The following is a 27,542-nucleotide window of genomic DNA, read 5'->3' as shown; positions in this document are numbered from 1 at the left end:
CATCCTGCATTTGCATGGATACACAAATGTACATATAGCACATGTGTGGAAGTTAGAGGAAAACTCTCGTTGGCATTTTCTTTGAGTCACCAACCAGCTCCCAAATAAAGACTCAAAGACATTATTAAGAAAGTTTAGCTTAGGCTTGTCCCACTAGCTCTTTTTACTTAACTTTACCTATTTCTACTCATCAACATTTTGCCTTGGGGTGTTCTACCTTTTTTTTTTTTCTATATGTCCTACTTTCCTACTTCCTCTGTGCCTAGCTGACTCGCCCCTGGTGTCTCCCCGCCTTCTCCTCTTCTTTCTTCTTCCTTGATCCTAAATTCCTCCTCCTACTTACTCTCTTTGAACCTATACCTCCTCCCCTCACTATTGGCAGTTCCGTTTTTTTTATTAGACCAGTCAGGTGCCTTAGGCAGGCAAGGCAAAAACAGCAACATATCTTTGCGTAGTTAAACAAATGCAGCAACACACCTTTGCATACTTAAACAAACAACTTGCAGGTGTCAGATCTTTCCTCCCTTCCACCATGTTGGTCCCCCAGATGGCACTCAGGCTGTCAGTCTTGGTGGTGGGTATCTTCTCCCTCTGAACTCTCACCAGGTCAGGGATAGAGAATTTCTTAACAGCTGAAATTTTCACCCTAAATGAAATTGGAACTTTCTGATACTGGGGCTTTTTGCATAATAAGCTTTGTTACTGCATATCCAAGCTGTGCGTGTCTTTCCCACAAGACAAACTTGTCCAGAATCTAAGAACCTACTCTGCCGCAACCGTGGTCATTTTAAGATGACATATTAAGAGATGGGTGACATGGTCATCACTGTGACTAGGAATAATTTGCCCGGGGGAATTTGATAGAAATGCAGAAGGACAGTTATTGCATGACCTCATGATACAGCCTTTGAGTTTTTCGTGGCACTTCTAGAAGCTGCCCAGCACATCTGCCAGTTACGGAATGAAGAGAGAGAATACTTAGCTCAGTTTCAATGTTGCAGAGGCAGGAAATCAACTGGTCTCTAAAGAACCTTTGGTCTTTTATGTATATTATTCTAGGAAGCAGGAAGGTGTGTTAAAAAGGAAAGAAGCATGTGGTTTTTAGCTAATTATGTTTGTCTTTGAAAGAAATTTTCCCGGAAGCTGACTTCCATAACATACACCAGCTACTAAATGGAAATCGTATCTGACTGATAGAATTATCTGTAGATTTTCTTCTTCTCACCAAAGCGATAAAAGCAAATTTCTAATAAGCAATGTTCTCTGGGCCATCTTTCAAACAGTGTCTGTAGGGCTGGAAAGATGTCTCAGTGTCATGAGCTCACGATGTTCTTCCAGAAGTGCCAAGTTTGGTTCTCAGCAGCCATGTCAGATAGCTCACAGCCACCTGTAACTCCAGCACCAGGGCCTCCAACACCCTATTCCGTCTTCTACAAATACTTGCAACACACACAGACATGCACACATACACATATATAAAAATGTATCTTTAGAAAATACTAAAAGTCTTGAATAATGTCTGTGGGCTGCTTTTTGTAATCACAATCCAAGCTATCCTGTCTTTTCTGCATGAGAGGGCCGAGTCTTCACACTGCTGTCTGTGGGGCCTGACCCTCCTCCTCTCTTCCGCAGGGGGACTTGACAAACCTTGTGCACGGCAGCCACTGTTCTAAGTACCGCTTGGCCAGGATCCCAGGAACCAATGCATTTGTCGGCATTGTCAACGAGACCTGCGACTCCCTTGCCTTCTGCGCATGCAGCATGGTGGACCGTCTCTGTCTCAACTGCCACCGGTGGGCTGGGTTCTGTTCATGAACTCTTTAACATTTTAACCGATGCCAGGCACTGGCAGAAGAGGTGGGGAGGAGGGAAGTCCAGGTTTACAGAAGCCCTTGGTATCTGTTCCCACGACACCATCACACGGCTCCGGATTCAGGCCAAATGCAATTTAAATTTTTGGCCACAGCTTCATTTTCACTGTCAATTGTAACTGGCAAAGGATTTTTTTTTCTTTTTTAAATCTCAATTCCCTGGTGTGTGTATGATATCCTGCTGGCACCTACCTCTTAACTAGTGATTCTATTCGCCTTTCAGAATGGAACAAAATGAATGTGAATGTCCTTGTGAGTGCCCCCTGGAGGTCAATGAGTGCACTGGCAACCTCACAAATGCAGAGAACAGGTAAAAAAAATATGTAGGCTTGTGTGTATGTGTTATTTATATATGTTCATGTATACATGTGTATACATATGTATAATCTCCATACTATGTGTTTTCAATAAGTTTGTTATGGGTTAAGAGTGTCCAAAAGTGCTTTTTCTAAAAAGGATCATAATCAGTAAGTCAAATTTTAAATAATGTCTGATTTGCTGTTTAAATATACATGCTGTGAAATACTAAACGTGTATGTGCTGTATACATATACAGGACCGCTGAGGTGGGTCAGTGGGTAAAGTTCACGCAAACATGAGGTCTTGAACACAGTTTCCAACACCCTATAAGATCCAGACAGTAGCATGTGCCTATAGTCCCAGCAATCCAGGGAACAGACAGGCAGATCCCAAGGGCTTACTAGCTGAGCAATCTGGCCAAATCATTGAGTTCTAGATTCAGTGAGAGACTCTGCCTCAAAAAATAAGAGAGTAATAGAAAAAGACTCCCAACAGAGTAAAAGTAAGTCAGTCATAGCAGATCCGTGCAAGTATTTTCTACACATCTGCCACGTGTCAAGTACTTTATGCATGTTTAGTCAGCTTTTGTTTTGTTTGTTTTTGTTTTTGTTTTCCCAGAGACAGGGTTTCTCTGTAGCTTTGGAGTCTGTCCTGGAACTAGCTCTTGTAGACCAGGCTGGCCTTGAACTCACAGAGATCTGCCTGCCTCTGCCTCTCAAGTGCTGGGTTTAAAGGCGTGCGCCACCACTGCCTGGCTTGAGTCAGTTTTTTTTTTTTTTTAATTAACTGTGTAAGTATACAGATACTGCACATACATATGCACATGCATGAAACAGTGTTATTTATATGATTGATAAGCTCTTAATGGCTATACTAGATTCCTTTCGTAGAACTGAAAGGAAACACATGGTATTGTGTGTATATGTCTATTAATATAATACACCTTTGTTAAGCATAAAAAGGGTGTCTGAAAGGGGCCTCATTAAGTCCTATTCACAGTGTTACCCCAGAAAAGTAAGGCTGAGAATTGTAAACACAGAAGGATGAGCACATTTTGGCTTTATCCATTCCTGTTATGTTGAGAGCTTATGATTTCAGTGTGTGTGGGTGTGCACATGTATATTATTTCTGTTGTATACGAATATAAACAAATTAAACAACTGTGTAGTCAAATGGATTGCCCCAAGGTTTCGCTGCATGGCAAAGTCAGCCGTCCAAATAATAAAACCTCAGATCTTGCTAACCTTGTCTAAGACTAGGGGTTTGGAATACGGGTGTCATTGCTTCTAACCTCCACGCTTGCTTCCTTTACAGAAACCCAAGCTGTGAGGTGCACCAGGAACCAGTGACGTACACAGCTCTCGACCCCGGCCTGCAGGATGCCCTGCACCAGTGCGTCAACAGCAGGTGCAACCAGAGACTGGAAAGCGGGTAAGAGACCTCCCTGAGATCACGGAGCTCCTGCTGCCCGGCCATTGGGTTCTTGCTTTCATGCCTTTGGGAGAGGGAGGAGTTTTATGCCATAAGCCTTTTGTCTCCCGGATTAAGTGTTCCATTCCCACTGGTTACAGGGATTTGGCATTTGTGCTATAGGCTTAAAAAATAAAAAAGGTTTCTGCTGTGGGGTGGGAAGTGTTTTGTTTGTTTTAATAAGCAAAATGCAGATGTTCCAGGGGAGTAGTATCTCCTGGGATTCCCAACTGGAGCCAGCAGCCAACAGGGTTTCAGAACTTCCCTTCTTAGAGAGCAAATCTGCTCCAGGGCAGTTTTGAGAACTAACCACCCCGTGTCCCCTGCTGTGGGCTGCTCCCCTCTAGAGCATTTGAACTAAGCCTGGAGCTGTGGCTATGGAAGATGGGGGAATGGGAAGCTAGCTGCTGGTTGCCATGTGATCGGGTGACGTGAGGGCACAGTTGGCCTTACGTTGGTTGAGCGGAGGAAAGGGCTACCCTGGAACTGATTAACGTGGGCTGTTATGCTGCAGTCAAGTGCAAGGCAGCACTGTCACCGAGGTCATTTTTCCAGAACATCACCATGCATACAGCCTAAGAGACCGACAGTGAGCATATCTCTTTAAATAGACTGTTTCCTGAATGTATTTGACTGTTATTTCCTTCCTTTAAAAAAAAAAATTAATAATGATGACAGGGGCATGTTAGACCAAAGCAAACAAACCTAGGCTCTACCTGCCTTTGATGCTTTGAGATGATTTTGAACAAGACCACACTAATCCATGCATGGAGGTTATAAGGTCACTCAGGGAGTACTTGGCCTTCTCTCATTTCCAAGTGGCCAAGAGGCATCCGGTGGCCATTTCCAGGTAAATGACCGCTGTCACCACTTGACAAGGAAAGGGGCTTGGCACGCAGCTGCTCAGAGCAGGAGTAAGCAGGTGAGCCCTGAGGTCCAGCTGGCCTGCTCTCCTGCCCACGCCGCTTTCTGAAACACCGTCCATTCGGCAGGGACTGTTTCGGGGTGCTGGACTGCGAGTGGTGTGTGGTGGACAGCGACGGGAAGACTCACCTGGACAAATCCTACTGTGCGCCTCAGAAAGAATGCTTCGGGGGGATCGTGGGAGCCAAAAGTCCCTACGTGGATGACATGGGGGCCATCGGTATGTTGAGTAGGAGCCCACGCTGGTTTGACTCGTGAATGCAATCTTCTGCCCGTCTACTGGGGCAGAAATCTTAATAATCCTCTGCCCAGCTCCCCTGCTTCGTTTGCCAGTCATCCTTAGTTACAAACCCAGGGCAGATAATTACCTTCAGAGCGGGCTCCACGCGCTGTGCAGTGAGCAGCCAACTGTGCTGCCAAATTTTGCAAGCCTGGAATTCATTCCCATAAAGCTTGTTCTGAGAAACTCGGACCTGATTTCCACATGACTGAACTCCGGAGTCTGCCTGAATGTGCATCCCAGCTGTCGGAAGCGTGGGGCCTGCAGCGGGCTGTTCCCTCCCACAGCAGTCCCTTTCCCCTTTCCTTCCCACCTATACAAGGTAGGCGTCTCCCGCCACGCTTCACTGATGAGGACAGCCAGCTCATCAGACACCAGAGCCACTCAGGGCTATGATAGCGGCTTAGGGAAGGACAGGGACACCCCAAAGAGAAGAGACCCTGGGATCAGGACACAGGTTCTTGAAAATACTACTACCAAAGAATCTGTATTTCTCATTAAGAATCTCTTTTTTCCCATCTCTTCCCAGAATTGGTACCATGTCTTCACTCACTCTTAGCTGGCAAATTGAGTCACCACATTTAAGCCACTAGTTAGTGTAGATGTTTCTCAACTTGGGATCCAGTTATGGCCCCATAAACCTATCATGGGTTGGGAAAAAAAAAAAGTCAAATTGTGTTTATTGCCTCAGTCTGCTGAATGTTATATAACTTAACAGCACAGTTCAACAACACACAATGCTGGTTATTTAACCTTTGGGAGCCCATGGCTGGCCGGGAACTGCCACAGCCTGTGTCAAGAGAGTATCCTGCATTTCACAAGCCCAAGGAAAGATCAAGAGTCCCAAGTCTGTGTCGCTTCTACTGATTTCTTTATTGCTTTTATAGTGTCACAGAGTTGACAGATGAATCCAATCATCACAAATTAGGGACCATCTACATCTTGGTTTTTAATATCTTCACACCTAACATGACTGAAGAGAGAGGATCCCTTCTGTGGGGCGGAGGGACTGAGCTCTTATGTTACAGCTGAACCAGGCAGGGACATAGTTGCTACTCCAAAGGTTACTTTCTGTGCTTACAAGGAGGCCCCACCCTGCAACCTGGTCTGTGAGACACAGACGCATTGTACTTCCTGTCTCTTATTTGAGTGGGTGGTTCATCTGTCCCCCAAAGAGGCCCACCTTGTCTTCCTCTGCTAGGTGAGGTTTCCCCTTCGGAGAGCAGCCAGGATTCCGTCAGCACCGGGCAGTGCCTGTGCGGAAGCAGTTTTCTCTGCTTTACTCTTTGCTCCAAAGCTCATTATTTGTGCTCCGGCTCTGTGTAGCTGCCAACGTTTGGGAACCGGGAATTCCATAAAGCCTCCACTCCCACGTTCTCGTGTGTCACCGAGAAGCTGGAGTGCAGCAGAGCTAGCCACCCCAACCCATCCCCCTTGGGTCCTTCCTACCTCACCGCCCTCCCCCCATCGCTACCTCCCACCACACTTGGGGGATCTTGACACAGTGCATCTGCTCCTGTATCCTCTGAAGGTGACGAGGTGATCACGCTAACCATGATCAAGAGTGCCCCCGTGGGCCCTGTGGCCGGAGGGATCATGGGCTGCATCATGGTGCTGGTCCTTGCCGTGTATGCTTACCGCCACCAGATCCATCGCCGCAGCCACCAGCACATGTCTCCTCTTGCTGCTCAAGGTGAGTGCAGAGGGCCTCTTCTAAGTGGCCCAGTGGCAGGCTGTGTAGGTCTCTTAAACTGTAAGGGCAGCGTGACATCGGCAGTCCCCAAATCCTACTGCCTTCTTTAGTGCCTAAACTCTGCACGCCCTATTTTGATGACCCGGAAAGTCCTAGGTCCTCTCCAGACGTTACCAACATCCCCGTCCCTCCCCCACTCCGTGGCCTACTTCTACCATAAGCTGAGCTGGGGAGCTGGGGTGCTGACAGAGACTGTGTCAACATGCTGCGCTTGCAGGTCTGAACCCAAGCAAATTAGGGACCCCCGGATCTGTATGGTCAAGCATATGAATTAGTTCTATTGCATCCCTCCCTGGACAGAGGAAGAATGGTCACATTTGACTAATCCGATCTTTTGAAACATCATTGAAGCCTGCTACAAAAGAGTTCATCTGTAACCATGACTTTGTTGCCATCTCTGCTCAAAACCCTCCCCACCCTCCCCAAGTCACCAGAGGTGTGCTAACCTGGCCTTTATGAAAGTCAACTCAACTCACAGTCATTCTGGCCACTTAACTCAGCTTGCGGCACTAGTGACAAATTGGTGTTAGAGGTTGCTATGACAACAACCATGATAGGGCATGGTCACAGGAGCACCGCCCACACCTGTCTTAGGTGAGGGCGGCTGGCGTCGTGTTGCCTAGCACCTGACCGTCTGCCGCGTTTTCACACACAGCCAGTGATGGTTTGGACCCCACTTCTGCTTAAGTACTTTGGTAGAGGATTAAAGATGAGTTGGCCTCCATCAGTTTCGTTTCTTTCTTCAGAACTCAATTCTAGATGTTGCTCATTTTTCTTCTCTTCTTGTTCTTCCATCCGCCTCTTACTAGAAAGATGTAACCGACAGGGGCCATTCATTCTCTCGTAAGCTCACTTTTTTTTGTTGTTGTTTTGTTTTTGTTTTTGTTTTTGTTTTTGAGAGAGAGAGAGAGAGAGAGAGAGAGAGAACGAGAGAGAACGCCTGGGGATAGACCCCAGCACATTTGAGGCGAGCATCCGTCCCACCCCCCACTCCCCACCCCTACCCCCACCCTGAACTCACTCTTGATGGAATGCTGTCAGCCAGCCATCAGACCGGTGCTCAGCAGGATATTAAAGCCAGTGATTTTGTTTGATTAAATAGTCATGTCTCTCTCTTTCTAATGATGGACAGAAATGTCAGTGCGTATGTCCAACCTGGAGAATGACAGAGATGAAAGAGACGATGACAGCCACGAAGACAGGGGCATCAGTGAGTACCCGCCGCCTCCTGCAGCCTGTGTCAGCGGGAGGCTAATCCAAAATAAATATTCTTTCTTATGTCCTTTTGGCTTGTATTAAAATTTAAGAAGCTTTGACATGGTGGGTTTTTCCCCCTCCCTTCTTCCTTAGGAATAAGTGTGGCTTCTCTGCTTTGTTTCAGAATACCTCAGAAGCCTTTTTTGATGTGATCTTTTGCATTTTCTCTAGCCTAAAGCCCCTCTTCTCATTACTTCTCCAATGTGGTGTTTTAGAAAGGGAAGTTTCTTTGAATACGCTTTTTTTTTCTATAGTCCCTTAATTAGTGTACACAACTCAGGGTAAGGGAAATGTGCTTCCTTTATAAAGAGAGACTTCTGTTGTTGAGCCCCCTTGGCCTTTACTAGCCCTGCTGATGCAGGCTGGAGATGAGTGGCTAGGTGCCCTCCTCCCCTCCCCCCAGAGAGCTCCAAGCCAGCTCCCCTCATCCTAAAAATTCTTATAAAAATTCTCTATTCTAACTCTTCAAAAAATAACTCCTCCAGCATGTGAGCGAGTGCGCTCAGAGCAAAGGGGTTGAAACAATGAAGGTACTGACCCAAGAATGACGCTAACTGTCCTTGGCTTCCCGTAGTCAGCAACACTCGGTTCATCGCCGCGGTCATGGAGCGACACGCACACAGTCCAGAAAGGAGACGACGCTACTGGGGCCGCTCAGGGACCGAAAGTGATCACGGTAAGGCCTGGTCCTCTGTGCTAGAAGCGCCCCCCCCCCCCCCAGGAGCTTGGGCTATTCCCGTGGAGGGCTGGAACACACTCTTTCTCTCCCTTTCTCCAGTTCCGTACTTAATTATTTTGACATAGTCTCCCTAAAAGATGCACCCAAGCATGACATTGAGGAAGCTGCATAGGCAGTTTTCTTGTGTCCCAATACTTCCAGGCTCAGGCTAGGTGGCCCTGGCCACACAAATTGCTTTCAAGTTTTTCTCCATAAAGCAGGTGGGGGCTGATGAGATGGCTCAGTGGGTAGAGATTCTTCCCCCCAAGCCTGATGACTTAAGTTTCATCCGTGGGACCCATGTGGTGGGAGAGGAAGAAACTGATTCTCACAAGTTACCCTCTGGTCTCCACATATCACAGTGCACAAGCACACACACACACACACACACACACACACACACACACACACGTGTAATTTTTTTTAAAGTATGTTTTTGACCCTTATGCATAGCTGTGACCAAATACCTCACAAAGCAGCTCCATGGAGGAATTATTCCTTTTGGCTCCTAGTTTAAGAGGGTTGAGTTTGCCAGGCGGCAGCGGCAGCACACACCTTTAATCCCAGCCCTTGGGAGGCAAAGCAGGCAGATCTCAGAGTTCAAGGCCAGCCTGATCTGCGGAGCAGTTTCCAAGACGGCCAGGGTTACAGGGAGAAACCTTGTCTCCACAACAACAACGAAAGGTTCAGTTTGGTTGCTGGTTAGAACAGATCACTTGGGCTGCTATCTTGAGAGTAAAGCATCATAGTGGCAGGGACATGCAGCAGAAGACAGCTGTGACCATCATGGCCAGGGGCAGGTGAGCTGAAGGGAACATATAAATGACGAACCGGTCACCACTGACCCACTTCCTTCAGCCAAGGCCCAACTCCCAGACTTTCCAGAACTTTCCAAAATAGCGTGGGGAACATTTCAAAATCACACTGTCACTAAAGGGTCATACTTGGGGCATGGAACCCCCATGTGTCTTAGGCCCTAATGTTGCTAGTGGGCCGGTGTCGGCATCGTCAACATATTTTCTTGGGTCATAGACAAACTGTCCTCTGTCCTCAGCTTTGTCCTCCCCCTTCTCTGGCCGTGACTGCCAGACTCAAAAGCTTTGATGGAGAAACCTTTGCAACTCAGCCTTGAAAGACGCCTGAGCAAAGAATGAGTGTGTACAAAGTTGTCGGTTTACATTAATTGCAGGGAAAAGTCAAGTGAAGTGCCCAGCAAATCCATGTCCTAGGAAGTCCCATGTCCCGTCCCAAAGACCAGCCACACCACAGAGCCTTGACCGTTCTTGATGTCTCATTGCTTGTCATAAGGAACAGCAGATAAGTCCCGGTCTGCGACCATCACCCCCCAGTACTCCTCCAAAACAGAACCGGAACGAAAGAATGTTTCATTTTTGAAGCTAGCTGTCTAGTTTCCACAAAGCTGAGTCTTTGTATATGCCAAGTAATTATTTAAACTTTTTTTTTTTCCATCTCGGCTTTTCCCACACCTATCCTGGAAGAAAAAAAAAATGCCTTCAAACAATGTTTCTATTTGTATGCAAAAAGCACAGGACATCCCTCCAAGCAACCAGCATCCTTCTGACCCCACCAGAGGGATGCAGTCTCCCTTTGGAAAACATGAGATGCTGCAGCCCAGCCTGGTAAACCAGGGACTGTGGATTGGGCTTGGAATGACCTTGTTCCCATCGACTAAATAGAAGCTCCGGGTTTCTATGGAGAACCGAAGCAAAACTTAAATTTTTCAGTTTCTTGGCTTCCTGCCTGCTCTACACCTCCCCCCGCACCCCCAAATAATCCTTTGAACCTGCGTAAGTTCTTCTGCTTGGCAAGTCTGCGCCTTCTCTTGAATACTAACACAGGTTTGAGGCTACTAAAGTTCAGCTGAAATAATTTCTTATTCAGCGGAAACGCTGCATCTCAGCTCTCCCTCTCTTGTGGCATCCATACCAAATTAGGATCTGGACTGACAAAATGTTCCCCAGCCTCTTCCCCTGTCTTACTGAGATGGTGCGGGAAGCAACAGCTTAGATAAAGCGGATAGATGAGCACCTGAAGCCAGGAACGCAGCAAAAGGCTCACTGTCTCTTTTCTCTCACTAATTGGATCCCTATTATCCCCGGGGAATTAAAAAAAAAAAAAAGTTTCTCATGCAGACTGAATAAACCACTAGAGGAAGTAGAAGGTGTTGAGGGTCCCCATAGCCCAAATACATCATTAAGTCAACGGAGCCTAGCTGTAGGCGGTTGTATTCCTGAACCAATACAGCAGGTCACTAACAAAAAGTGACCCATCAGTTGAATGACCCTGTTATGCCAGCAGGATAAAATGTACATGCGCATTCAGGAGGAAATAGAATCGATTGGTTTGTCAACATGTTTCTGAGTGATATTCTCCTGTATCATGCTTGTACTATCGTGTGCTAGGCACTGGAGATGGGGGTGGGGGTGAGCAAGAGGAACCCCCTCAAGACAGCAACACGTTCACTTTACATTCCACCACCTCTTTTGTTTTTACAGCAAGCTACTTAGAGTTTAGTGCGTTATTTTAGTCCTTAAAGTAGAATGGCCAGGTGTGGCAGCACACACCTCTAACCCCAGCACTTGGCATGCAGAAGCTGGTGGAGCTCTGTGAAGTATAAGCCAAGCTGATCTACACAGCAAGTTCCAGGCCAGCCAACGCTACATAATGACACTCTGTCTCAAAAATAAATACATAACTAAATACTAGGATCCATTTTTTTCTACCTGGTAAAGCTCTCATGAAGGTTAAATGGGAGAGCGTGTTAGGCGCTCGGGCTCAGGCTGACCCTGTGGGTGTTGTCCTCCCTGGTTATATTCTAGGGGAACCCAGAAATGAAGGCACGTGTTCATGAGACCCAGGTGGGATGAGACAGATCTCTGGAGTGAACAAAGAGGGCAAGGAAAGTAGTTCATGTTCCAAGGAAGGCCTTGAGCTGGTGAGGCGGTAGTACCAGGGTTCTGTGTTGTGCTGTACAAGTGTGTGTGCAGATGCACACGTGTGTGCGTGTGCATATGAGTGACTAGTAAAAGCCTAGGCCCCTAGGAAGCTGCATAGTGACGTTCCTAGAGATAAAACCTGCTGTTACTCAGCTTGGAAACCCGAGGCTGCTTATTGATTTAAGAATAGCTCACAAGGTCGTATTTTAAAATATACGAAAGTGGTTTTTCTTTGCTGCTGGGAATCAAAACCAGGATCTGATGCATGCTAGGCAAGAACTCTGCCTTGCAAACACCTTAGCCACACTTTTCTCAATAGTCTAAGGCAATTGAAAGTGTTGGGTTGTTTTTTTTTTTCAGCAAAAGGTAAGCCTCACAGGTTGAGAGACTAAACACCTTTGTAGCCACGTGTCTGCTTTGTCTCGTGTTTCTCTAGAAAATAGCATGTTCTGTCTAATATCCACTGGCTTATTTTTAAGTTTAAAAATGCCAGGATATGTTTATTTGCTCCCTGTGAGTTTATATTGCAGTTACTTCCTCATTAGAAACTTTACAGCCACATTTAGACTAATATTTTTGCATATATGTATACGACAAGCAACATTTTGTTTTTGAAAACAGGGTTTCTTCCTCATCCTTGGCAATTTCAAGGAACTTTTTCTAAGACAAATGATGAACGAAGACCTAATCAAAAGCAGACTGTATCCTGGAGACGCTCTCCTACAGTTACTCTTTGTGACCACAAGATGGCGCAGGAGCCCCTGAAGGAGCCTAGCCGGCTCACAAATAGTTCCTCAGGAAGGATAGATTGTAAACACATAAACAGAATAATTTGGGCTTCTGTTCCTCATGGGTGCCTGGCCTCATTCCTAAAACAAGTGTCTTACTTGAGGTTATCTTCATAAATGCTTTTCAACATAACGCTGTTGCAAGTGCTGCCAGAGGTCCTTTGTATTTAAATAGCATTTCTTCCGTGCTCCGTGGCCTGGGATCCTGTCTGTCCTCATGATTCCTCCCAGCTCTCGGTGCCGAGCACAACTGCCTGGCACCAAAGACGTGGTTTGTTTGTTGACTGAGAAAATGTCTGTGGCCCGGGGAGAGGGATTCACAGTTTGCAAAGTCAGGAGCACCTGAGTTTCGGTCCCCTGAATCCCCACGAAGCCAGGCACATTAGGCCCCATCTGTAAGGCCACAGTCCCTGGCATGGGGTAGGAGATGAAGATGGCAGATTCCCCGGGAGCTTGTGGGAGGGCTAGCCTGACATCCACAGCAGCAAACTCTGCCTCTAACAAAGTGGGAGGCAAGGGTGGACACTGGAGATTGTCCTTTGACCTCTACACATGCATACCCACACTCAAACTCCTACCACATACGCCCACAAGAAAGACTTGCAAAGAAAGAAAGAGAAGGCGTTTGTTCCACCTGCTTCTCTACCACTCACTGGCCCCTTGAGATTTCCACTCCTGCGCTAGAAAATAGGAAGTGAAGGGCGATAGCACCTGAGCTGGTTGCTTGCAGAGAGTTAGAGACGTCATTTCAGAGAGTGAAGCTGCGTTTTGGCTCACGGTTTCATGAGTCTCAGTCAGTGTCTGGCTGGCCGTGTTGTTTCTGGGCCATGGCAAGGCAGACCGTGAGGGTTGAGGACACGGTGGTGTGAGATTGTCTCCTCATGGTGCCCAGTGAGGCCCAGCTTTTCCAGCCTCCAGTCACATGCTTCATCTACTAGACCCCACTGCAACCCCTCCCTCTAATGCTGCAAGGTTTGAATCTATCAAGGGATTGCTCCACTAATGAGGTTGAAGCCATCTTGAGGCCCCCTTCCCGAAGCACGACAAACCATCTCCAAGCCCCCAACACAGGAGCCTTTTCGGATCCAGACTCAATGGTATCACAAAGAGGGGAATAATTACAGAGTATCACTAGACACTGGAAACCACTGGGTTGGGAAAATTGGATTTCCAAGTCTTCCTAATTATATGAGGCGTGACATGCAAAGCCACAGGTAACAGAAAACTCAGTGATGCCAGTACTTGGGAGGATTATAGAGTGAATAGTGTTTGGAAGCTCACTTGCTTGTTTTTATAGTTTGGGGGATTGACCCCCAAGGCCTCTTCCATGCTAGGCAGAGTGGTCTCCCCCTGAGGGAACCCTTTTTCAGTTTTTATTTTGAAACAGGATCTAAGCTGCTCGTGTCGGCCTTGACTTTGCTCAATAGTTCAGCCAGCTTGAACCTGCAATCTTCCTGCCTCATTTACGGGCCTGTACCTGCAGACCCGGCTCGTTTCGCTATGAAGAGCCCCCTCTTTGTGAGACATTGTGCTCAACGTTAGGAGTGCAAAGGCAGCAAGGAAGGAAGAACTGGCTAGTCAGACAAGGCGGTGAACCTCTCTTAACCCCGGCAAACAAAGTGGAACAGGGCATTCTCAAGTTTGAAACAAACCTGGGCTATTTAGTGAGTTCCAAGCTAGCCTGGGCTATGTAGTAAGACCCTTTCATCCATCCCCCAAACTGCCAGTGGGTCTCTGACCAGAGTGACCATCTGACCAGAGCCAGCCGTTTGTAGGGAACCTGTGCGCCTGTTGTCTCCTCTAGCTTGTGTATTGTGCTCTAGCTTCTGCTCCCCGCTCCCCACTTCTCTGCTCTCAGCTCCCTGCTAACATACATCCAAGCCACATCATGGAGGCATCGCTTTCCAGCACCGTAGCTCTGGGCTGCTCTCCTCTTTGCATAGATCCCCTTTATCAAGCTCTGTTGTTTGGCTTTCCGAGACAGGGTTTCTCTGTGTAGCCTTGGCTGTCCTGGAGCTCACTCCGTAGACCAGGCTGGCCTCCAACTCAGACCCATCTGCTTCTGCCTACAGAGTACTGGGATTAAAAGTGTGTGCCACCACCACCTGGCTACACTTGACCAAACTCGTGTTCACCCGGCTAAGCCCGAGTAGACGCGTGATGACCTCCTCATTCCTTCAGTCCGAATGAGTTAGTCCTCCTTCCGAGCTTCAGCTAAACCTCAGCTGTGGTGCTCACTTCTGTCTACCCTTGATTTTTGTCACTAAGGAAGGGAAGCAAGGCTGTTTGATTTGTCACTTCACCCCACCCCACCCCCATACGATCCACAGTAAAAGCATGATCCAGCAGCCTGAGTTCTTGCTTGTCTCAAACACTGGCTTCTTAGCTCCTCTAGGTTTTCCTACCTCTGGAGCCTAGCAGGGCGGCTTGTGCCTAGGAGGCACCTACTAAATATTTTTTGCTTTGAACCGGCTGTTAAATAATCCTTCTGTTGGGTTGTTTTACTGAGGACATAGCTTGCCGCTCTCGCTTCTGCACGGAGCATACCTTTTTAACCACACGCTGTTTCTGCTTGGCTGAATGCAATCATATCAATTTTTCAGTCCCAAATGTGGCTAGTGCTTACCCATGGGTGAGGGCTGATTGACAGGGAGGAGCAAGGAAACTATTAATGAGCTGTCATTTCTCAAAACGTTTAGAAGACATGGTTTGGTTTTTTTTTTTTTGCAATATTTAAAAATACGCCAAGGTTCTTGGAGAGGCATCCTTTGATCAACTAGGGCATTTTCTTTTGAAACGTGTATTCCTTAGGATGCTCAAAGGAATGAATCTTTAAACACCCCGGGCCAGCTTCCACAGAGAAGAGTGAATTCCTTTCTAGTTGCTCTGGGTTAGATGGGAATTGGATGTTTCATTGAGCCCTAGAACCTTAGATGAGTTCCTTGCCTTCTCTGGCTGCCTCCCTTCTACAGTGGGGATTAAGAGCCTGCTAGGCAGGAGTCGCTGACCTCTGTTTTGCTGTCGACGTCTGCGCTGGGGATAATAAGTTGGATCCTCACTGACATCCCATAATAATAACGGGTTAGACCCTCCCTGACGTCCCACAAGCATTTCGCTCTTGCCCTTCAGCTGTCGCCCGCTAGCCCAACCAGTGTACATCTTATTCACACCCCCTGCAGCTGCCCATCACCTGCTTTAGTGGTTTGTATGATGCAGGGGGAAACTGCCCCTGTACTCTTTAGAAGCATAGGAAAATGAACCCCAGGATGCCAAGATGGGTACCTGCACATAATGGGTTTTGTGGGGTGATTTCACCGTGGGGCTGTCACTGGTCAGGGGGTTTGGAGTAGAGCGATGACTCTCATTTGTTTCCGCCCCCCAGCTTTCTCAATTATTTAACATGGTTGTGTATTTGTGATCAATTGTTTTTAGAAAAATACAAACCAGCCCTGGTTTCCTCTCGATCTCCTTCAAATTAAAATACCTTAGCATCCGCTGGTCAACATCTGGTCACGTGTAGATGTTGACACCTAAGTGTCGCTAGCACAGGAGTGCACCCCAGCCTCCTAGACAGCCTGCTCTGTGTCCTGAGGCTATGCTTTTCCTTTCCTAGGTTACAGCACCATGAGCCCGCAGGAAGACAGCGAGAACCCTCCGTGCAACAACGACCCCTTGTCAGCGGGGGTGGACGTAGGCAACCACGACGAGGACTTGGACCTGGACACCCCACCTCAGACTGCAGCCCTCCTGAGTCACAAGTTCTACCACTACCGCTCCCAACACCCGACCCTCCATCACAGCCACCACCTTCAGGCCGCCGTAACAGTGCACACCGTGGATGCCGAGTGCTAACAGGTCCCCTTACCTCCCCAAGTAGAGGGGCACCGGGTGGTGCGGAGTGCTCCGAGAAGAAATGAGCCGGTGTAAAACCCTGCCACACAAGACACACCCTGTGTCTGCTTTGTCCAGGGCGGTTAGACTCAAGTGCGGTTTGCTGCCTTGGGGGCGTGTTTAAACTGAAACCGCGAAGTCCCCTTTGTGAAGAGCTGAGGCTGGTTCTGAAACGGAGGGGGCGGGGTTTGCTGATGAACCGACCCAATGGAGTGTAGGCCAACCTCCAACTGAGACACTTGTAAAGGAAACTGAGTCGGGGAAGGTTCCCAGCACCAGAAGCCCTCGACCCCTGACCTGGAAGAGAGCTGGAGTAGATGGCAGCACACTAGAGCCACCAACTGCTGGCGGACACTCCTGTTTCCCAGCGGTGCCTGGACGCCACCGTTATTGTACTGAACTCACCTTGAGCTCGAAATGATGCATCTCAAAATTTCTAAGTAAAGGATTATTTTTCTACTATTTATTGAACTTTCAAACTTTGGGGGGAAAGGAAGCGAGAGGTTCTCGGCCGTACCCCTGGCTGTTGTGTGTGATGATGTGGTTCTTTGATTAAGGAGTTGTGTTTCTTATTTAACTGGTGATCTTCCCACCACCCTGATCCACAAAAAAAACAAAAGGAAAAGAAAAGAAAAGAAAGAAAGGAAGGAAGGAAGGAAAATGAAGCAATCTTTCTTTGGCTTGTTTACATCACTTTGCTGAAAAATGTCATCTGTGATAGTATTCCCTTTCTGGAGGGGCAATGATCCAAGATGGTCTCAAAGAAATGTCATTCCTTTAGAATTATTTCCACCTCCCATATAAGGTTTTCCTTAGGTTTCTACGAAATCTAGTATTACAGCCCTAGCCTTTCAGTTTAGGGAGGCTTGGGTTTATTCGCTTTGTTTAAAGACTATAAATTTTAAAATGTCTCCTTTTTTACTCTGAGAATATTAAACAGATAACGGAAGACATTTTGAAATTGTGAACTTGTGGTTCTTAAAAGATTTCCTTTGAAATCGTAGCTCAAAGCCTCGGCCTCTGAGTCCACCCAACTGCTTTTGACTTCTCCAGGGATTCAGCACATGGATTCTTTGGCGTGGGGCATTGTGATTTGAAAGTAGCGTTCTAATTACAGTGGTGTATTTTAGATTCACACTTTGTGATTCCAATATGTTATGAGGACATTCTTTGCACCGTGTGTGTGTGTGTGGTAAATCTCCGTTTATACGTAGTTGGAAAAATTCACCGAACAATGTTTTAATGCTAGGGTCTCATGATATACTGTAAAGAATAAAAGAAAATAAAAAATTGGGTCCTCAGCACTACAGGAAGGAAACTCTATATGTGCTACCCAGAAACCCCTTTATTCTGTGTATAAAACTGCAGTCTAGTGAAATAAACTGTATGCAATGAACGGATGAGTGGCTCCTGTTACTTGATGGGCTGTCTCTCACCACGTGACCTAGACATCCTTGCCGTGGCTCCTGTTACTTGATGGGCTGTCTCTCACCACGTGACCTAGACATCCTTGCCGTGGCTCCTGTTACTTGATAGGCTGTCTCTTACCACGTGACCTAGACATCCTTGCCGTGGCTCCTGTTGCTTGATGGGCTGTCTCTCACCACGTGACCTAGACATCCTTGCCGTGCTTCGAGCAACTTCAGGCCTCCTGACCATCTCAAACCCACAAAGGAAAGCGAGGGTGTTAGTAGGCTAAATAAAATAAAAGAACAAACAGTTAAAAATAAGTAAGACTGCCATGCCTGGTGTTGTAGGGTTTTCAAGCTAAATTCCGCAGAAGGGTTAATAGTTTTAGGGCAGCCTGGGCTACATAGTGAGACTGTGTCTCAAAAAGTCAATGAGTAAGTAAAAGTGTATATATCTTCCCCCTTGCTACACAGTCAGGTCCATTCCTTAGTGTAAGATGGTCAACTCTGTCTTGTTGAGATTGCATGGGTTTCTTGTCTTCCCTGAAAAGACCCCTTCTCCATGGGAGTCTAATTTTCCTGCGATAGTGAGACTCTCTGTTAAGACACCGGCTTCTCCGAGCTGGAGAGATGGCTCAGTGGTTAAAAGGACCTGCTCCTCCTCCACAGGACCCAGATTCGTTTCCTACCGTACATGTTAGGTGGCTCACACCACTTTTAAGTCCAGCTCAAGAGGTTCTAACATCCCAGTGCCTGCACACTCATAACCTATAGTCAACAGACACACCAAACATAATCAAAATTCAAAATCAATCTTTTTTTTTTTTAAAAAAAAAATAAGCTTCTCAACTGAGGACGGAAAAGGTCCGGAATTGAAAGGTGGTGTCTCCAAGGAAGATGCTGTCGTAAGATTGTCATTTGGTGGGGATGGGGGTCATTGAGGGGAGCTTCACAGCTTCCCCATAAGGTCTCAAAGTTCCAATCCACTGAATTTCGCCAGCTATTATGTTAGGGTTACTTACAGTTCATGGGTAACAGGTCACAGGCAACATGGGAAGGTCTCCACCCAGCATGATGTCCTCCTGGTGGCTGTGTAGATAGATGGAGGCTTCTTCCTGAATTCAGTCTTCCCCAACCTATATACTCTAACCGCTCCCAAGACCCCCAGACCACATCCAGTTAGACAGAATTGCATGCAGTCACTGAGGGAGTGGACGGACACTCAGTATTTTCCTGAGGGAAGGGCAAGCTCAGCTGTGATGCTCTTTCGCAAGCAGACCTGGGCGAATTCCTGAGGATGCTATGTGCCCAGCTCAGAGGATAGAGCTATACAATGGGTGCACAAAGCTAAGAACTGAAACCAATTGGTACAGTCCACTCAAACACAACAACAAGTCAGACATCATGGTGGCACACACTTGAACTTCCAGCCCTGGGGAAAGACAGGAGGATTGTAAATTCTAGGTCAGTGTATGCCATGTAAGACTATTTAAAAAAAAAAAAAGACATTAATGGAAATTATTTTGTATCTTTTGCAATAAGATTGCCCTGAAGTCAGGGCTGAAGTAATTGAATGTTTATAACCCAACCAAGAGACCATCACAGGGGTTAGCTTTGAGTTTTCCGTTGGTTGGTTTTTGCTACTGTGATTTGTTGTTTGTTTGCTTGCTGGTTTAGATTTATTTTTATTTTATATGTGTGAGTGTTTTAACTGCATATATGCCAAGGACCCGCGGAGGTCAGAAGAGGGCGTCAGATCCCCTGGGCCTGGAGTGGTGCGAGGTTGTGAGCAGCGTTCGGGTGCTGGGAATCAAACCCAGGTCTTCAGCAAGAGTTGATCCCTGCACCATCTCTCCAGCCCCTGTGACTGAGTTTTACAGGCCTCATACAGACTGATCACCAAGCATTATGGGAGACATTGCTCATCCATGTGGTGGCGGTGAGTGATGTTCACATTGTTTAGAAAGAAAAACGTGGTGTTGGAAACATTATCATGGCCAATGTCAGTTCCTGAGGCTCCTCAGACACCACTGTGGCTCTCACAGAAGGTGTAGAAACCCCAAGCGTTCTTGCCAGTGCATTCACCAGGACTCCTGGGCCTGTACCCAGCCCTTTCCAGTGAGCAGCATCAGTAGCTCAGAATATTCCAGGTCGCTTGATGCAGAAGGAAACTTCCAGGCCGAGACTGACATCCAACAGGGCCCAGACTCAGTGGTCCTCTGAGAATATGCCCATCTGTCTGCCAGATAATCTTGAATGAATAATTTTTGATAAGTTTTAGAAATGGTTGAGCCTGGCCATTTGCCTTCCACTGCTTCATTTGACTTGAATGATCAGCTGAACCTCACTAATATATTTACTAGATAACCGTCCAATTCCCCTCATACCAACTTATATTGCCCCACAGTGACCGTGACACCTGGCAAGCCTGGAGGACTGGCTTCCTCCCATAGCAATGACTACTCCAGTGGTTTTTTGAAAATGTACATCTGGGGGAATCATCATATTCTTAACCATGTCGTCCAAGTCACTCTGTGTCTTTTTGCTCTGAACAAAGGTATGCGGATTTTCCAGCCTGGGGTAGAATGCTTTAAAAGATTGTTTTCTAAGTTCCATCTAAAAGAGCGTTTAGTTGGAAGCTGTTTCTAACTGTTTATGATGGTCTGTTTAGTAACTAAAGCATAGGAGTGCCCATGAGTTTATGTGCACATGGATTGAGATCTTGCAGCCTTTTCGGGTTTTCTTGTTTCTTTCCAACCAGTTCAGAATTGCTCATTGGGGTCTCATGCTTCTCTGATCCTTTAATTCAATGTTTCTCAGGTTTTATTCATGAGTGCTCCCTCCCACAAAGGAGACTTAATTTTGCTTCAATTCTCCTTAAGGAATGAGAGGAGATGTGCTTTGTTGGCTAGAGTCATGCTTTGGGGGTAACAGAAACCACTGTAACATCTGATCTCCATTTGATCCCTGCGGAAGCCTTTGTGGGCAGTGTCTTCCCCACTGAGGATGTGAACCCTAAATAAAGGCCTCCACCACCGTGACCCCAGCGCCTTTGTCAGTAATGCTACCCAACCTCCTCTGAGCTGCCCGGGCCTCCTCTCCTAGCTAGCCTGACAGAGCCCTGAATGGGAAGCAGGGAGGCCTGAAAGTTAATCCCAGCGTCCCTGATCCCAGGCTTTAATCTGAGTGCAGAGTCTCTGATTAAAGCACGCCGCTCTCACATCCTTTCTCTCCTTTGTAAGACCGGGTCACCAGGCTCGGTGTACCACCGCCGGGTCCGTGGCTTCGAAAACTGCTTCCTTAATTCTCTTCCAGTAATTCAGGCAATATTCAGGGCCTCCTATTTACACATCAGAAGCAAGCACACAGCGATGAACCACAAGCATGACCCTTTCCTCCATAGCTGCCCAGTGCCTACCCCATCCCCTCTCCAGTGTGATTCCGTTATTATTCTAGGACTTCAAGCTTGGCTTTAGATTTTTTTATCCAGCCTATAAAATGGTAAGCAACCCCCCTCCCACCCCCAATTTATTTAATCAGAAGCCTAGAGTCACCCAACCAGAATGAAGCATTTCTTCCTAATGACGGCCTAGAAAGGTGTGCTGTGATTGCGTCCAGTCTCACAGGATTAGTCTTGGGGATGTCTGTCTCAGAGCAATGTGAAGCTAAAGGTGGTGTCTCTCCATGTGCACATCCTCAGCCTCAGGGTGGTACTGATCTGTGGGTAGTGGGGGCAGGAGAAAGAAAACACAGGGCGCACAAACCGCTGTCTCAACCAGCTTATGGGAGACAGAAGGCCGTATTGTTTGAGGCCGTTTAAATTGGGCTTTTAGCAACTGCACGTGAAAGCATCTAATAAAGGCATTTGAACAAACAAATACAAACCCCGAATACGGTTTCAGCTAGGGCTGCTTGCTATGAAGCAAAAGAACAGGAGGTGGGATGCGGGGAAGGAATCTGCTTTGGGTTTGATGCTCACAGAAAACGGGCAGATGTGACATCTTGGAAGTGGCTACCTGCCAACTGAGAGCCAGGTGGGGTGCAGGAATGGTGGGGAAGGCGAGCTTTTCAGGTGGTAGGAGGCAGAACAGGCCAGGACCCAAGTGAGGCAAGGCCTCTGAAGTTAAAGCTTATTCAGCAAAGGGCGGTAGGGTATGATGAGAAAGAAATGAGGTCCTGGGCTCTATAGTGAGAAAATGTGCCAGATAGGGAGCCTGTAGGGATAGTTTAAAAGGGAAGGAGTGGGGAGAGGTTACAGTTGGAATGTGTGTGAATGTGTATGCTTGTATGTGTGTATGTGTGTGCGTGTATGTTTGTATGTGTGTGTGTGTGCGTGTATGTTTGTATGTGTGTGTGCGTGTATGTATATGTTTGTGTGTGTTGTGTATGTTTGTATGTGTGTGTGTGCGTGTATGATATGCTTGCGTGTGTGTGTGTGTGTGTGTGTGTGTGTGTGTGTGTGTGTTTATAGGCCAGTCTGAGTTGAAAGATCATAGGCCAGTCTGAGTTGAAAGATCATAGGCCAGCAAGGCTAGGAAACGCGGGTAGGAAACTGCTGCAGAGGTCTACGTGAACACAGGACGATGGCAGCGAAGATGGAGGAACGCAGGCAGGGGACAGTGACATGCTCAGGCTTGGTCAGGAGAATCACAAGGTTGAAGACTAGTTCAGAATATTTTTTCAAAGAGCACAGTGGAGAACATGTCGCGGAAGCAGAAACCCCAGGTGTTGTTTATCAAGCGCTCTTGCCTTGAACAACTGTGTGAGACACGCTGTTGCCTTCTGCTCTGGGGAGACCAGAACAGAACCAGTGTGAAGAGGAGGGTGATGAATGAGAAATGAGTCGGTGTTCGATGGTACGGTCAGTAAGGTGACTAGAGCTGACCTGTGCCCTGGATAGCTCTCCCGGTAGTCGTAACTGAATGAAACATTGGTTGGCACACAGAACACTTGCTTTGTGGTGAGCACCATGGGCGCTGTCTTTCCACTGAGTTTACTGCAGCCCAGTCAATGTGATGCATGTGCTTTCAGCGCTGGCTGCTGCTGCCCTGACTCCCCTGGTGCCCTGCTCCGCAGTCGTTCTGACCACCCACCCTCTCCGCTCTCCTCCACTCGCCCATGCGGCCCTCACGTGCTTCAGCTGCCCTAGCGGCCGATGCCCTGACTCTCACAGTATGAAGTATGCCTTTCCTTCTGTTTTGACATATTTGTATGTTCTCTTCTATTCGTAAAGACAGCAATCACTTCCCTACCCCCAGCGTGGGCCAGGTTTCTTAGCAACTCCACTTGCCCAGCCCATGCCTGAAAGGGCACTCTGATCCCTCCCCCCTTGGTCTTTTGAAGACCTTACTTGAACCCCAGTTGTGAGTGTTCACCTCATCCTGATGGATGCAGTCACATGAGAACTGTCCTGTAATCCAGCTGGACTCCAGCTTTTCGGTTGTTTTTGTTTTTGTTGTTGTTGTTGTTGTTGTTGTTGCTGTTGTTGTTTTGGGTTGGCTGCTTTTTTTTCTGGTATGTGTGTGTGGTGTGCATGTGTGCTCATAAATGTGGAAGCCAGAGGTTGACATTAGATGTCTTTCTTGGTCCCGCTCCACCTTGTATATGAGTCAGGGTCTGTCACTGAGTCTAGAGCACGCCAGTGTCTATCCAGTTTGCCCAGGAATCTCCCATCTCTGACTCCCATGCTGGTGGGTGCTGGGGATCCAAACTTAGTTCCCCATGTTTAGGCGACAAATGCTTTTCCCACTGAACATCCGTCCAGCCCCGGACTTCAGCCTTCTAAATCAGGCTCCTTCTTCCTTTTTTTTTTTTAAATATTTATTTATTTGTTTATTATACAGTATTCTGTCTGCAGGCCAGAAGAGGACACCAGGCTTCATTACAGATGGTTGTGAGCCACCATATGGTTGCTGGGAATTGAACTCAGGACCTTTGGAAGAGCAGGCAATGCTCTTAACCGCTGAGCCATCTCTCCAGCCCCTCCTTCTTCCTTTTTTATTATCATATTTTATTTATTCATGAGGGAAGCGGGTGTGTGCATACGATGGTGAGTGTGGAAGTCAAAGGATAAACTGTGAGAGTTGGTCATCTCCTTCTACTATGTGGGGCCCAGGAATCGAACTCAGATTTTGGGCTTGGTAGCAAGCATCCTTAACCACTGAGCCATTTTACTGGCCTCGACAGGCTCGCTCTTATTCTTCTGTTGTAAAAGGAGCAGCGGGCCGCTTCCCACTGCCCAGCTCCCGGCTAGCTTTACCCAAAATAATTATATGGAAACTGTATCCATTTAAACACTGCCTGGCCCATTGTCTCCAGCCCCTTATTGGCTAACTCTCACATATTGATTCAACCCATTTCTAATAATCTGTATGTCACCACATGGCTTACAGGACTTACCGGGAAAGATTCAGCATGTCTGACCTGGCAGTTTCATGGTGGTGGCTCCCTCTCTCTGCCTTCTTTCTCCCAGCATTCTGTTCTGTCTACTCTGCCTATCTAAGCTGCTGTCCAAGGCAGTCTCTTTATTTGATCAATGAAGGCAACACATAGAAAGAAGACCCTCCTACACCATTCTTCACAGTATGCATTATGCAATTTGCTGTCTGTGAAAAGTTTTAGTGTTTTTGAAGACCCCTGGAGTGTCCATGGCAGCCATGATTATTTACAAACTATAAAAGCACAGAGGGCCTGTGGTAATGAATCGGCCAGCTGACTTCTCCAAAATATATACACAGTCAGTTAGTGTGACTGCCTCTGGGGTTTGTCCCTACCATATTGCACTAGCCATTGACCTCACTACACAAATGTGTTTCTGTCTTTCAGTGTTCCTTGGCAAGCCTCTATCCAGACCCACTTTCTAGCGCATCAGCCAGCTCTATCACTATAACAAAATACCTGAGGTAACTGACTTATAAGAAAAAAGGTTTCTATAGCACAATTCCGGAAGTCCTGATAATCGTCCCTGTAGCTTTGGACCTCTGATGCAGTGGTGGGGAGGGTGTATGGAGCGTTGTTGCTCAGGCAGGAAACAGGAAAGAGAATGAAGATTGGATAGAACCCCATAGTAGCCTTCAAAGCCACGCCCCCGGGCACCCTGGGGCCCAGGTCTTCATGGACATTTGCAGACCCAGCTGTATGTTGCTTGGCTCCCCTAGTTGCTCCACAGCTGCATCACATCTGTATAGAAGCCCCACAGCCTCACCATGATGCTCTGAAGGAACAGAGCCGACCTGGCCACTCTCTGTGCCCTCCCATTCATTTCCCAGAGGCACCTTATGCTGCTACCAGATTTATTGATTTATTATGTGTACAGTGTTCAGTCTCTTCACTTTTCTGAGGGGTGCCATTCCTTTTTCTTTTCTTAGATTTATCTATTATGTATACAGCGTTCTGCCTGCATGTATGCCTGCACTCCAAAAAGAGGGCACCAGATCTCATTATAGATGGTTGTGAACCACCATGTGATTTCTGGAAATTGAACTCAGGACCTCTTAACTCTTAACCTCTGAGCCATGTCTCCAGCCCCTCTGGGGCCATTCTTTAAAGCCTCAGAATGGCTAGACCCTCGCCACACTTCATTCATCATGGCCCCATGCTGTGCTTCTGGTACCTGCAGGGCCTACAACTCACCATCTGTCTGCAGACCTCAGCTGGAAGCTGGAGGCTACACCATCCCTCCAGTCTCCCACATCCCCCTCTTCCCTGAAGCCCTGAGCTCCTTTCCACGACCTATGTGATGCTCGACAGCCAGGTGTCCCCAAGCTTTTGTCATGATGACACATCGTCATCCACAAAGATCACATGGTAGAAACTCTCAATAGATTTTTTTGTTTGTTTGTTTTAATTCATGGTGTTCAGGAAGTTTACAGTGTTGTGTTGGGTGGCATCCATAACTACTCCCAGCAGTGTGGATGCTGCCTGAGGGCCACAAGTTGACCTAAATGGCAGGAACATTTCCCAGACAGCTACAGTGCCAGACATTCCATTATCTCTGCCTTACTCCAAGTCAGTCATTGTCCCCCGCCCCATACTACAGCAGTCTCTGCATTGTCCTCTTCATTCTTCCCTCTCCTAATTCATTTCCACATGCAAATCCAAGGGTTTGTTTTTTTTTTTAATTTGAGACACCACTCTGATAATTTGTAACTATGGTGATGAAGGATGCTAAAAAGAAATCCCACACTAGCTCAGCATTGAGTATAATAAAGGGTTATTTATTTAGGGGTAGACTCACAGATCACAGTCCTCTGCATGAACGAGAACAGGAACCGAATCCAGCAGCCAGAAGAGAGAGTGAGAGAGAGCCGCTTTACATGGGCGTTTATAGTATAAGAGGCCATGCCCAAGTGGGCTGGTAACTTAAAGGCTACTGGCTGAAGGACTTCCTCTAGCACTATGGTGTGTCACATCTAAAATTAATGACTAAAATCTATTGTATGTGTTCAGAATGCTGTACATCCATCCCCTCTATTCACTTCGAAACATTTTTGCCACCTTAAGGGAAGCTCCATACCTAACAAGCAGTAGTATCCAACTGGCCCTCTCCCATGCCCACACACTGCCAATCTACTTACTGTCTTCATGGACCTAATTGATATGTTCCTTGTAAACAGATACATGACTGTTCCTGTTTGGCTTCTTTCTATTGGTATAAAGTTTATGAGTTCGATCCCCGTTCTAGGCTGACTCCGTGCTTTGCATTTTGCTAATCCAGCCATCTGTTCGTGGGCCTTGGCTGTCTCTACCTTGCTAAGCAATGGGACACAGGTATTTGTGCGTCATGTGTCTGAATACTGGTTCTTAATTCTTTTCCAGCTGCTCAGCCATGGAGGGAATCCCCATGCAGTATTGGGAGGGCCCTCCAGAGCACTTTCCAGGCTGGCTAACCCACTCAACTTTCCCAGCAGCTGCGCTGAAGAATCTATTCTCTCCCTTTGCTAGCCAACACTCCTTTCTTTCTTTTGTTTAAATTACAGACAGATCTCCTTAGATGTGGTGTTACAGGCCCTTAATCCCAGCACTCAACTGAAGTCAGGTAGGGCTATATTCTTGAATTCTTGGCCAGCCAGAGCTGTATAGTGACACCCTGTCCCCCCAAAAGCAAAAAACAACCCCCCCAAATTACTACTTACCTATTGTGTTAAAAATGTCTTTCTGTTTTCTGATATATTGGTGCTGTGAGCTGAACCCAAGGCCTCATGGGTGTTAATGTACATTCTTCTCCTGAGCCATACCTCAGCCTACAGTAATCCTCTGAAAAATGTGAAAATAAAACCTAATTTGCCTAACATACTTTAATGTTTGGTCATTTTTCTTGAAATGAAATCTCTTTCCAATCCCCACACACCCTTCTGTCCATCAACCTCTTCTTTCGTGCTGTGTTCTAATTGATTGAATGAGTCTGACTCTGATATACCTCAGGGCCTTTACATGTATTATTCACAGTATCCAGAATGATTCCTCTCCAAATCCTGCTCTCTTCTGAATGCAATCCCTTTTCCTTCAGAGTTCAGTGCTGAGTTGCCTCTGTGCCTATCCACACCTCATTTAGCTTCCACTGTTTCCCCTCTGAGAGGGGAAGAAAATGCTAAAATTCAAAACTGAATATGGCTGTCAGAGCGAGGGTAACCCCATCCCTACTAAAGAAAGGTTCTCCTGTGCATGCGCCCCGCCCATTTTCAGAAGAAAACAGAAATCCACAGTGCCGCTGTCCCCGTGCTGCGAAGGACCTAGGAAGTGACTGCTCCACGAAACTGATGTGTTTTACAGTTTGTGTGACAAACTGGGAATTCCCAGAGGACTGGGGATGCAAGAAACTAGGAGACATTTGGAGTCATGAGACAGAAAGAGGACCCCAGACGCAAAGACCCAGGAACACGCAGAGAAAGGTGAGAAAGGAAATACAGACAGGTACTGGTGGCA

The 27,542-nt window shown here is 47.1% G+C and overlaps 1 protein-coding gene and 1 long non-coding RNA gene across 2 annotated transcripts in view; one reads left to right on the top strand and one right to left on the bottom strand.

Annotated features, from left to right (window-relative positions):
• The window catches only part of Cachd1 (cache domain containing 1), a 233,878-nt gene extending 216,273 nt beyond the window's left edge, over positions 1-17,605 (top strand). The window contains exons 20-27 of the mRNA XM_048453156.3: positions 1,633-1,793; positions 2,095-2,181; positions 3,486-3,602; positions 4,634-4,785; positions 6,377-6,538; positions 7,731-7,808; positions 8,430-8,531; positions 15,932-17,605. Of these exons, the coding sequence (XP_048309113.3) occupies positions 1,633-1,793; positions 2,095-2,181; positions 3,486-3,602; positions 4,634-4,785; positions 6,377-6,538; positions 7,731-7,808; positions 8,430-8,531; positions 15,932-16,170 (1,098 nt within the window). The 3' untranslated portion in view covers positions 16,171-17,605. The remainder of the gene's footprint in view (positions 1-1,632; positions 1,794-2,094; positions 2,182-3,485; positions 3,603-4,633; positions 4,786-6,376; positions 6,539-7,730; positions 7,809-8,429; positions 8,532-15,931) is intronic.
• On the bottom strand, positions 5,700-16,298 carry LOC125412417 (uncharacterized). Its single transcript, XR_007235588.3, has 3 exons — positions 16,184-16,298; positions 7,620-7,753; positions 5,700-7,403 (listed from the first exon to the last, which is right to left on the bottom strand). It is a non-coding gene; the product is annotated as an uncharacterized LOC125412417 (long non-coding RNA).
• Positions 17,606-27,542: the final 9,937 nt, after the last annotated feature.

Source organism: Myodes glareolus, chromosome 3 (assembly GCF_982192425.1).
Source record: "Myodes glareolus chromosome 3, mMyoGla1.1, whole genome shotgun sequence".
Taxonomy (NCBI): Eukaryota; Metazoa; Chordata; class Mammalia; order Rodentia; family Cricetidae; genus Myodes; species Myodes glareolus.
The sequence above is the reverse complement of the archived record's forward strand: the minus strand, read 5'-3'. Positions and strand labels throughout refer to the sequence as shown.